General features: G+C 35.9%; 1 protein-coding gene across 3 annotated transcripts in view; it reads left to right on the top strand.

The window, feature by feature from the left end:
* Positions 1–12,016, top strand: part of LOC115983195 (molybdenum cofactor sulfurase) — a 31,843-nt gene that overhangs the window by 16,365 nt on the left and 3,462 nt on the right. For 2 of the 3 annotated variants that reach the window (XM_031105838.1, XM_031105837.1), the window contains exons 16-18: positions 4,906–5,013; positions 6,707–6,771; positions 8,158–8,309. In XM_031105838.1, the coding sequence (XP_030961698.1) occupies positions 4,906–5,013; positions 6,707–6,771; positions 8,158–8,309 (325 nt within the window). Of the gene's footprint in view, positions 1–4,905; positions 5,014–6,706; positions 6,772–8,157; positions 8,310–9,053; positions 9,889–12,016 lie in introns of those variants that run through there. The other variant, XM_031105839.1, reaches the window with a different exon arrangement.

Here is a 12,016-nt window from a genome sequence, read left to right as displayed (position 1 = left end):
TTTTCACGCTCAAGGAAGGAGATGTTGCTTACATGTTGCAACGGGGTTCTAACTTGTTTGGCCAATATTTACCAGTGACAGAGCTCAAAGTAGGCGGGATGAGGAGATCTATCATTATTCCTGCAGGCAAGGTACAACAAGGTTGGAGGGCCTTGGGATTGAATAAAGGAGAATGTTGGAACCTTCTCATTATGCGTTGGGTGGTCCAAAATTTTTACCATACAAGCCTAAGCAGTTTTCAAAGAATCATTCTTCTAGGTCCTTTGTTGAAACGATAAAAGCTCATGTAGGCAAGGAAGCACTCACAACAGCCCTCCGTTAGAGAGAAGGAGAAGAATTGAGTAGTGGAGAATAAAGTGGAGCCTTCGAGAGACAAATCTTGTATAGAGGTGGTGGTTTTTGAAGCTCTAGCTGAAAACGCTATCTCGACAGCCATGGGTGGTGTGGAGTGTAGAAACCGTGGTATTAATGGGTAGAATAATTTTAAGGAGAAAATTTTGGAACGAAATAAATTCAAATTTCCTTTAAATAATTTAAATTCAAAAGATGTTGATTTTGGAAAGGAGCGACAAATTAGGAGGTCACGTTGGCTAGGGATTGTGGAAGTGAATGATTTTGGAAAGGGTATCTTGGGATCGTTATAAGTGTGATAAGCAAGCTGTTAATTGGGTAGCATAGGAGGCCAAATTTGCTCAAATTGATATTATGGGAATGGGCCCTTGGCCTTTGGAAGCCCATGCACCTCTATTGGGTAATTATAAGAGTTACTCAGGCCCAATTTTGACAAGCCCAAGTAATTTTGAGGCAGGCGACTGTTCCAAGCATACCTAGGCGGGAGTGGCTATGGCGGTCAGTTGAGTCCGAGCTGGCCTACCCAGTCATCCACCATGTTGATCTTGACAGTAGAAGTGGCCCAGGCATCCTTCGAGCTGAGATCGACATCCTTAGAGCCGATATGAGCTTTTTTTCGAGTCGACAGTGGCGATGGTGCAGTCACCTAGTGACTCGATGGAGTCAACGGTGGTGAATTCGTCATCTCCGGTGGCGATGATAAGGATGAGGAATCTGTGGGTTCGGAGGTAATGGTTACAATACATGAGTCTTTTGATTTTAAGGGGGTACATCACTCTTGTCCCACTATTATTGACTTGGTTGGAGATTTGGATAAATCATGGGGTAACTCCAAGGAGTGGATGTTACAATTGCATGATGGTTGGCAAATAGTGCATCCTCTGTCTCTATATTGATCTCTAGAGAGCGTGTCGGATTACTCAGTCATGGAGGGAGAAGTTGTAACAGGTAATGATTCTCTTGTCAATGAAGGTCAGATGGTTAGCTGGGCAGATGAATGTGATGGGTTAGTAGATTCTTTGTCTGTTGTTATTGGGTTAAAGGATGAGATTTGGGAATTTGATGAGAGGTCGATGACTTGGGAGAGAGGTGGCGAGCCTCTAGTTGTGGTACTTTTGGCCACAGAAGTTCCCTTGGAGTTGGAGTATAGTTTTGTGAAGGAGTTTGGGTGTAAGGAGAATGTTAATAGCAATTAGTTATCACAATGGGTAACCAATCGGATTTAGGCTTTTAGAAAATTGGTGGGAACTTCATTGGAAGGTTTTGAGGAGCAAATTACAGGATTGTTGTTAGCTATAGAGGCCAGGAAAAAGAATAAACGGCATCATGTAGTAGGTGATCAAATGAAACAGGTCAAGTCGGGGCAAAAAGGTTAGCAGGAGTTGAAAAATTTATTGACCTCTATGAATGTTGAGTATGGTTCAACTAAACTAAGGAGTGCAAGGAAGGAGCAGGCTGTTATGGTTCATCAATGAATTTGAAGATTATTTCTTGGAATGTTAGAGGGTTGAATGAGCAGGATAAAAGGCTGCGGGTTAGAAATTTGGTTAGGAAATGGGGGCCAGATGTTGTTTTTCTTCAAGAAACTAAAATGGAGTTGATAACTAGAGCTGTGATTTGCAGTTTGTGGGGTGGTCAACATGTTGATTGGTCTTACTTATGCTCTTATGGAGCTTCTAGAGGGGTGTTAATGACGTGGGACACACATGTTGTAAATAAAGTGGAGGAAGCAGTGGAGCGATTTTCGATTTCTTGCAAATTTACAAGTGTGTCAAATCAGTTTGTTTGGGTGTTTATTGGTGTTTATGGTCCTAATTCATTGAGAGATAGAAGGTTCTTATGGGAGGAATTATTTGGTTTGAGCAGTTGGTGGAATGTTCCATGGTGTGTGGGTGGTGACTTTAATGTGGTTAGGTTTCCTTCTGAATGCTCTGGTTCTACTTCTTTTACTGCTGCTACGCGGGAATTCTCTAATTTTATTTCTGAGCAAGGCCTCTTTGATCTTCCGTTACAAGGGGGATCTTTCACTTGGTTGAATTCTTGCGAAGTTGCTTTGAAGGCTAGGTTGGACAGATTTTTGTTTTCTACAGATTGGGAGGATAATTTTTCAACTATTTCTCAACGACGGATGTCTAGGTTGTTATTTGATCACTTTTCGATTGTCCTTGAGGGGTTTAGATTTGAGAATATGTGGCTTACGGATGAGGGTTTCGTGGCGAATCTAAATTACACTCAGTTAATTGGGCTGAGGTTTGTAAGCCGTTGCAGGTTGGGGGGTTAGGTATTAGACGATTGAGGAGTTTTAATTTTGCCTTGTTAGGAAAATGGTTGTGGAGGTTTGGTATAGAGATTGATGCTTTATGGAGGAGGATTATAGAGGCGAAATATGGGAATGTTTGGGGTGGTTGTTGTACAAAAAAGGTAACAAGTACTTATGGTGTTAGCTTGTGGAGATTCATTAGAAGTGGTTTGCTGAATTTTTCTAAACTCCTTTTGTATGATGTGGGGGATGGTACTAGAGTGAAGTTTTGGAAGCATGTGTGGTGTGGAGATCGTACTCTCTAAGAGGCTTTTCCAGAACTTTATTGTATTAGTAGGACAAAGGATTCTTCAGTAGCGGAGGTTATGTGTTGGTCTTGTGGGAGGATTCATTGAGATGCTAAATTTCGTCGTCCACCACAAGATTGGGAACAAGAATCTTTTGATCTGTTTATGGATATGGTCTACTCTTCGACTGCACAGGGGTTGGGTCTTGATAAGGTTTGTTGGAAGCCAACAAGGAGTAGAGGTTTCGAGGTTAGAGGATTCTATCTTCCCTTGGAGAATGACATGGCAATCGAAGGTTCCTCCAAGGGTAGCTTTCTTTTCATGTTTTGCTTCCTTAGGTAAGATTTTAACAACAGATAACCTTCGCAAAAGATGTGTGCTAGTTCTTGATTGGTGCTATATGTGTAAAAGTTGTGGGGAGTTAGTGGATCATCTTCTGCTTCATTGTCCCATAGCTTGTGAGTTGTGGTCGTTGGTGTTCTGTTTGTTAGGAATCCATTGGGTTATGACTCACAAGGTTATTGAGTTATTTGAGTCTTGGTAGGGTAAGTTTGGACAACATCGCAACTTAGATTTTTGGAGACTTGTGCCTCCTTGCTTGTTATGATGTATTTGGTGTGAAAGGAATGCTAGAAGTTTTGAGGGATGTGAACGTTCTATGCCAGAGATTAAGTCTTTTTTTTTGCACATTCTCCTTTATTGGAGTGTGGTTTTTTGTCATCTTTCTTGTTCTTCCCTTACTGGTTTTACTTGATTGTTGTAATTTTGATTCTTGATTTGTGTCCCCATAGTACATTCCCAATATACTCGGATTGGCTATTTTCTTTTATTTAATAAAATTTTACGGTACCTATCAAAAAAAAATTAACTTCGGTTAGTTCCCTGAATTTGGCTGTACATCTTCTGGCACCACAATGCATCGTTATGAAATTGGCCTAACATTTTTCCAATCACTCTTAACTTTAGTACTCATGGTGGATAAAATGCATATTGCCATATTACAAGAAAATGTGTTTCTAGAGGAAAAACTCATATTGCTTGTCACAAAAAAATTTATATCTAGAATTAGTAAAGGTTATAAAGCAAAGAGGCACCCGCACTTTTTCCTGTGAACAGTTGCCGTGCCCTTGAAAACACCTAAAACCTTTTCTAATCAATAAAGTTCTTGAAAATGTATAAAAGGGAAGCTGACAGGAAAACAAGTACATTGATATCAATGATTATAACCATAATGAAATTTTGAATCTCCCCTTCCCCTCCCCTAGGTGCCAAAACTTTCTTATAAAAAAAAAAGCAGATAAAGAAATTGCTTATGACACATTCAATGCAAAAGAGATTAGGCAGCTCACATCTTTTGTGAATTTTTAAACTATTGAACCCTTAAGTTTATATTTCTGAGTGAGTAGATTGGATCGGAGGACCTAACAAATTAATTTTTGTGCTTGTGTATGCTTTGAGATGTTTGGAACTCCATGAGGACAATGAAGCCATCAGTCATTAATGTTGCTCTCTCCCCCTCCCCTTTTCTCAAAAAGTAGACTTAGTAAATGGGTTCTTTGCAATATTTGGCAAATTGATAAGGCTTGATGAAATGGTGTAAGTTCCAGTGAAGCTCACATGAGATTCCAGCGTAATTGAGATATTGCTTGAAAGGGACACATCTGCCACTTGAAAAAGGGACTAATATTGTTGAACATGGGATATATATTTAGTTGTCTTGATTCATACTTATTTTAATTTTTAAATGTTAAAACACTGAAAACGTTCTTTGTTGTCACTTCTTAGTGCCATTATCATATTTACACCATAGATTCTTTATCATCAATTTTGCTTCTCAATTATGTCACTGGTATTTATTAAAACTGCTGCATACTTTCCCTGGTAAAACTATTAATAACCATACAGCATTATTTTTCACTCTCAATTGTGCTTTTAGTAGACACAATCATTAAATTACTTAATGCATTATCTATTTTATCCAGCATCTTGCCTGTTAATAAATTGCAGGTCTTGAAAGCAGATTCACTTCTAGTTTCTTTCTCAAGTCCATTACCATCTACCCAATAAAATCATGTGCAGGATTCAGTACAGAAAAGTGGCCTCTGAGCATATCTGGTATTGCTATTTGGACATTATAAGTATTACTTTTTTGATGAAGTATGTGTGATACATCATTAATTTCTTCATCTTAATACTAGGTTCGACTGACAGAGCTGTGATTTTATTAGTTTTGTTGTAGTATGGTAGCCATTTGTGGTTTGCACATTGCATGTTCTTGTGCTTGGATGAATATGTGACACGTCATTAATTTATTTGGGATACTAATGGAGCATTGTATACATCAAAGGTGAAATGCCAAATAACATATCAGTGATAATATGATTTTATTTCCAGTTGTATGTCAATTATATTTAAAGGTTATTTAGGGCCTACTAGGAATCACACAGTTTGGAACTTCTGTTCAGATTAGCGACAACAGAAATGCCATAGAAAATTGATTTTTACTTCCTTTGTTTTGTACTTTTTCCCCTGGATAAATAAATAATTTCATTGGAAAGGAAAAGGGAAGCCTAAGCTCATGTTTAAAAACTTGTAAGGAGTGATCTAAAGCAAACATAAGTAATAGGTAGTCTAGAAGCAATTGCAGTTGAAATAGAGTAGGCTAGTTCATAAATAATTTCCTAAGTCAACTGGTAATTGTGAATGACTTCTCTAGCATGGATTTCCATGTGAAATGTAAACTTTTAAGGAAGTTTCCAGGGAAGCTCTCTATGTATTTTCTTTCTCTTTATGTGTAATTCCGCTTCCCTCATTTTGTTGCTTCCATTCCATTCTAGAGGCACATGAATAGGTGGTTTTGCCAACATTTTCGGTGAGGCTATAACTCGATGAGATAGAATGTGATCCAAATTTTATATTTGTCTACAAGGTAATAGTGGAAAAGGGAAAAATCAAAAGGTTGTTTACTATCTTTACTGACTAATATCTATTTGACCTCATTCCAGGACTCTAAAGAGTATTAAATACTTCTCAGAATAGCCCTCAAAATCCTTCATGATTTGAAGTTGCAAGCGGCCTAGGATTTGACCTAATACAATAAATAAATAATATAGTTCTGCAGATTTATTCATTCAGAATCTTATTTTATTTTAAAACCAAACGATTATTTAAATACAATTTCAGCAACTTCTTCCCATTCTTTTACAGGTGCAATGTCTCCTGATCACGACATGTGAATTTTATCTACAGCTGTATACTTCTCTATGACATTGGACAAACCAAACTTTGCAACAATGAAATTAAACAATAGGAAAAATAAAGATAGAACCTAGGAGTTAGCACCTAAACTTGTTTGGAGTATGCATCAAGCAAGGAAAAACCAAATTCTAACACAGCATACTAAACCTTAATTCTAATTGACATTGGAAACTCTAATTTGCTAATTACAAAAATAACCTTGCTTCTGAAAATTAAAATACTAATAATCTAATAAACTACTAGGACCATTTACTAAAAAAAAAAACCTACTACGAACAAGAATAAAAATATACATGGCCAATAAAAATACAATTGATTGGCAAAATAAAATAGAACTAAATTCAAATAAAAAATTTCTCTTCCTGGATCACTCTGTGTGTGTGTGTGTGTGTATAAGTACTCTGTTTGAGATGCAGGAAATTAAGTATTTTTTTTTAGTTATCTGAAATCTAAGTGGCATGTGTTCTCTGATACTCTTTGATAATATTTGATAGTTGTCTTGCATCAGATATTTCAAAATACTAATTATATATCTGTGAATTTTGAACAGGTCTGAGATACGATCATGAGTGGCTTCTTAAAAGCCTAACTGGCGAAATTCTTACCCAAAAGAAGGTGAAATTTTTCTTTAAATAAGTAAACTTTTTTTTTTGTTTTTGTTTATAGCAGGCTTTGTTTTAAATTTCTATGATGTTTCACAAGGGGGCTATGCATTAGTGACTAAAGACAACAGGAATTATGTCTTGTTTTTGAGGAAAATTTTAAAGTCCAAATCTTCTGACAAGCCAACATTCTCTTAATTCTTAATTGCTTAAACCTCCTTCAATGTATCTTAAGAATCATAATTGTTGACAACAATTATATTTATGCTGTAATAGTTGTTAATTTTTTTTATGTATTTGCTAAGAGTGTCTTAGGGAGGTTCTTTCACTATTTTGTTATGGAAAGCTAGCAAATTGACAAAAAAGAGATCACTTAAAATTTATTTCTACGTTTTGGGGGGTAAGCTTAGAAAAAATCTGAGTCAGAGAAATGACATGACCACCCCCCCCCCCCCCACCCCCACCTCATTCTTGGGTCTTTATGATCTATGTACTGAATTTGTTGTTAGGTCTACCTGTTCCATCAATAGGTTTGTCTTTTGTTTCCCAAGATTATTATGCCATAGCTATTACACTTAAGTTCATTTTTTTTTTTGATAAGTAATAATGATATATATTGAAGAACACTACCTTATGCAAAAAAACATAAGGCAGAGAGAAAATACAAGAAAGAACAAAGAAAAGAAAGATACTAGTGACACAGGAGAGAACTAAGAAAACTAGGGAGAGTATCACTAGAGGTGAGTCCCCAAGCCCTAGACCAGTCAAACAGAGAACCACTAAAGGAAGCCAATAGTTGGTCATCCGAACTATCCAAATCCTCAAAAGTCCTCTTGTTTCGCTCCCTCCAAAGACACCACATTAAGCATAAAGGTGCTAAATTCCAAATGTTGGACGAGTGTTTTCCAAGCCAATTCCACCAACTAAAAAGAGTACTTGCAACCGATCTTGGCAAGACCCAAGAGATCCCAAAAGATCTAAACACCAAACTCCATGATCTAAACACCGATCATGGAGAGGCTGTATTTCATCTTTATGCTTATTCCACTTATCTGCTAAAATTATTGACCTAGTTTTAGACGAAAGATTTTATTTTTGTTTGATATTGTATCTGGGTTGAGTTTGTTTCCACATATTCTTTCCATTTTTGGAGTGTTTAGTAGCCATACTCTTACTCATTTCTTGTCACGTCGACATGGGTATGTGAGGGTAAAGTTAAAGTTCTGGTAACATAAATTATGCTATTATGTATGTAAGTGTTATGTGGGAGTAACTGTCATTTGACATGTGTCAATTACTTAAATAAACAGATAATGATTTGTTAGATAAACATATCATCATTCTTCATTCTTCATTGTTTAATATTTTAAATTTTAATTGGAATGACTTGATTTTGTAGCTGCCTGAAATGTGCCTTATCAGTACTTCCATTGACCTCCATCGGGGAATAATGTTCGTTGAGTCACCACGTTGCAAAGAGGGACTGCAGATCAACCTTAAATCAGACTTACAAAGTGGTGGTAGAGAAGAAGTTGATTTATATGGCCAGAGGTGAGATAAGATATCCATGCTAATTTTCTTCATTCAGCTATCAAAGAAAAATAAAATCTTTCCTTGGGTTGGTCAGAAATAAAACTGATTTAAATTGGTTGGACTATCATTCCTGCCTATACCAGTTAGCATAAGATAAGGGTCATAACTCAAGTGACAATAATGTTGATGAGGATGATGACAACTATGAACAATATGTCTATGGAACCATTGCTGAAAAATAAGTTGGCAACAATACCTAGCATAGGATTTAATGATATGTTAGGCAACTTGGAAGAAACATGAAAAGCTTGGTCACTTTTTTGATTTCCTGTCTGCGGTAACCTCAAATATTGTGCATCTAGATATTAGTAAGTTTTACTATTGTGAGAGATATCTAGTTTTACACACACATACACACACAAAAGTAAGTAACCAGCATGTGCTTTGTTACCAATTTATACATTTGACAACATTATTTAAGAAATGATTTTTAATGGCTTAAATTGCGAATTTGTTTTCCAAATAACCTTAAATATCAAAGAATTTAGTTAGTTGTCACGTTTCAAAATAATGCAGGAAACTAGCATCTTGAGTGCCTACAACTCGAGTTTCTAATTCTCGATTTGTAAGTGACCGCATCTGATGTGGAAAAAAATCCACGTGGAACTCAAGTTTTTAAGATTTGAGTTTCACCATTTTATTTTCTTCTTCTTCAGACCCAGCATTCTGCATTCCTTCTTCCTCGCGTTCTTCTTTGTGCAGATTTGAAGGTCCAATCATTCAATCAGATCTCCAGCGTTCTTCGTTCTTCCTCTGTTCATCGTTCCTCTTCAGATCTGTTCATTGTCTCCGATTGAACGATTGGACCTAGCATTCTGCATTCCTTCTTCTTCCTCACGTTCTTCAGACCCAGCGTTCTTCTTCGTGCAGATTTGAAGGTCCAATCGTTCAATCGGATCTCCAGCGTTGTTTGTTCTTCCTCTGTTCATCGTTCCTCTTCAGATCTGTTCTTTGTCTCTGTTCCTCGTCAGATTGTTCTTCCTGTTCTTCTTCAGGTCTGCGTTCCATCGTCCAATCGGAGCTCCAGCACTCTTCGTTCTTCGTTCTTCCTCTGTTCTTCGTTCTTCCTCTGTTCATCGTTCAGGTCTGTTTTTCTTCAAGTACCAAAATCAAGTCTCAGAGACTTGGTTTTGCTTTTTAGAACTCGAGTCTATAAGACTCGGGATCTATCTGGCATCATATTTCTAACTCACCAAGTGGGAATCGAGTCTTTAACTATTGAGTTTTAGACTGAAATCAAGTCTATGAAACTCGAGATGTTAGTTTGCAATTTTCTTCCAACCGCATGTTGACTTATGATATACTTTCTCCTCACTATGCTAGTCTGCGAATTCCCTCCTTAAATTGCCAGTTGTACCTGACCTGACTAGGTCTTTTAAAGGACAGTGATGATTTCCTGATAATCCTAGTCAAGAGAAAGGCTTCTTGAGTGAGCTGGTTCGAGTTCTGTATTTGAGCCAATTTGAAAATGTCTACCACATTAAAATAACAAAGTCCAAAACTAATCCTAGTTTTGCTCTACTATTTCCTTTTTACTTTTATTACAACTAGTTTTTAACCCGTGCAAATGCACGGGATTTTTATTAAAATTTTTTTTATAATTTTGTTATTGTATTTTTATAGCATCTCAAAAGTATTTTTCTTTCTTATTTAACATCATCAAAAGTAAATCAAATCATACTTCATCTTAGTAACATATATTAACACACTTTAAATAAGGGGAAAAAATTAAACTTATAGTAGTGGAAAAACAAATACCTTTCTTCAAAACATCATACAAATTTAGATTCATAGCTCAAAATAACATTTATAATCTAAAATAAACCAAAAGTCAAATAGTTTAACCCCTTGTTTATGGACTTCCTTAAAAGTCTTATCGGTCCAATGTTGTGAGCATGCAAGCCATCGATGATCTTTTTGCATACCTGGACATATCAGAAGTTTCAAAAAAAAATATGTTAAATTGATTCCAAACGAATAACACATACAAATGCAAAATTAGTTCTACCATCTAAAATCTAAATCACATGAATCAGTGTTAGATAGGTTATCATTTCTTTTTCCTTTAAACCCGTCTAGTAAAAATCTCTAAATCAAAAAAAAAAAAAAAAAAAAAAAAAATCTTTTAATGGTAAACATTAAATGTAGCTTGTAATCATTTTCTTGCCCACTTATCCAATCTGACAATAGGTAAATTATCACGTTTTATATTTCCCAAATATCATTATGATTTTAATTGCCTCATTTGCAACAAACAAATGTCCTAACACCCCCAACAAACCAATGTCCTAACACCCAAAGACGAACCCACAACTACCCAAAATATACCAACCACAAACCAACATAAATTCATTGGAAAAATGTTTAAAATAATATTCTAATAATAAATAATAATCAAAGAAAAACTCACCTTAGGACTATAACCGGCTTAAGTAACATCTAGGATTGTTTTGGGGAGGGGGGGAGAGCCAAGAGATGGAGAGTGTGGTGGTAGGCAGTCTTAAGATTTCTCTCTCTCTCTCTAAATGTCTGCCTTAAGGGGTTTCTCTTTGCAATCTTGGTGGTAAGAAGGTGGCAGGAAACTGGACGTTGGTAGAAAGCTGACTCAACAGTGGTGGTGGCACTATATCCACAACTATCTCAAATAATATCACGGTCCCTCTGCAGCCAAGGCTTCCACGACTTCAAAGCTGTTAGGAAATACAATTTTCTGGCTCATTGGAATTCAGCCAGATATGCCAATGAGCTTAACGAACAAAACAATAATTATTAGAATAATATTGTACCTATTCTGTATAAAAGAAGTACATCTTTGTAGTTTTTTTTTTTTAATGTAAACTATCAGAAAATTTTGATTATGATCGAATGTATTCTATAGTGTGAACCTCAAAGAATAGGAGGTGCCCTCCAACCGAACATGGTCTACTAAATGAATTACATGCAGACCTGCAAACTTAATAACAACCACTCATTGTTAGTTTTGTTAATGCAATTCACACACCAGCAACCATAAAAGTACAATAACAAAACACATTGTCCGCAATTGTCTGCCATTAAAACAAAAGTTTAAAGTACCTAATCCTGGTTATTATGCAAATAGAGTGAAAGGCAATAAAAAATTTTAATAGAAAATATGAAAGAAAAGCCAATTGGCAGTAACAAAGACTTATTCTAAAAGAGAACCAAGTAATAGCATTAAAGAGAGGGCTGACAAACAAACATTTACCACCTAAGACTTTTACTATATTAAACAAAAATGAAACACAACTTCTCCCAAAAATCTAAGTTGCATTTCTTTCCATTCGAGTTTCACTGATTTTTTGCAAATAAATTTTGGCTCTAGGGATTATTTTTTCTATTAATGAAGCAGTCCTATCTAGTAAGTTCTCTGCTAATCTTCCTTTTGAAGATAAATATATTCCTTTCTCAAAAGATAGATTTGTGTTAACTCTCACAATTAGTCTTAAACAACATCCACTTAAAGCAAAGTAGCCACAAAAGGTAAAAAATCAATCCTCTTGGGACTTGGGAATATGGATATTAGTATTACACATTTGTGGTGTATGATTAGAATACAAATTGATCACAAAGTTTCATAATTTAAATATATATCTTACTCAGTCATGAAGCCATATTTAAGGTAAGACATTTTTTTTTTTTCTATA

Source organism: Quercus lobata, chromosome 4 (assembly GCF_001633185.2).
Source record: "Quercus lobata isolate SW786 chromosome 4, ValleyOak3.0 Primary Assembly, whole genome shotgun sequence".
Classification (NCBI taxonomy): domain Eukaryota; kingdom Viridiplantae; phylum Streptophyta; class Magnoliopsida; order Fagales; family Fagaceae; genus Quercus; species Quercus lobata.
The sequence above is the reverse complement of the archived record's forward strand: the minus strand, read 5'-3'. Positions and strand labels throughout refer to the sequence as shown.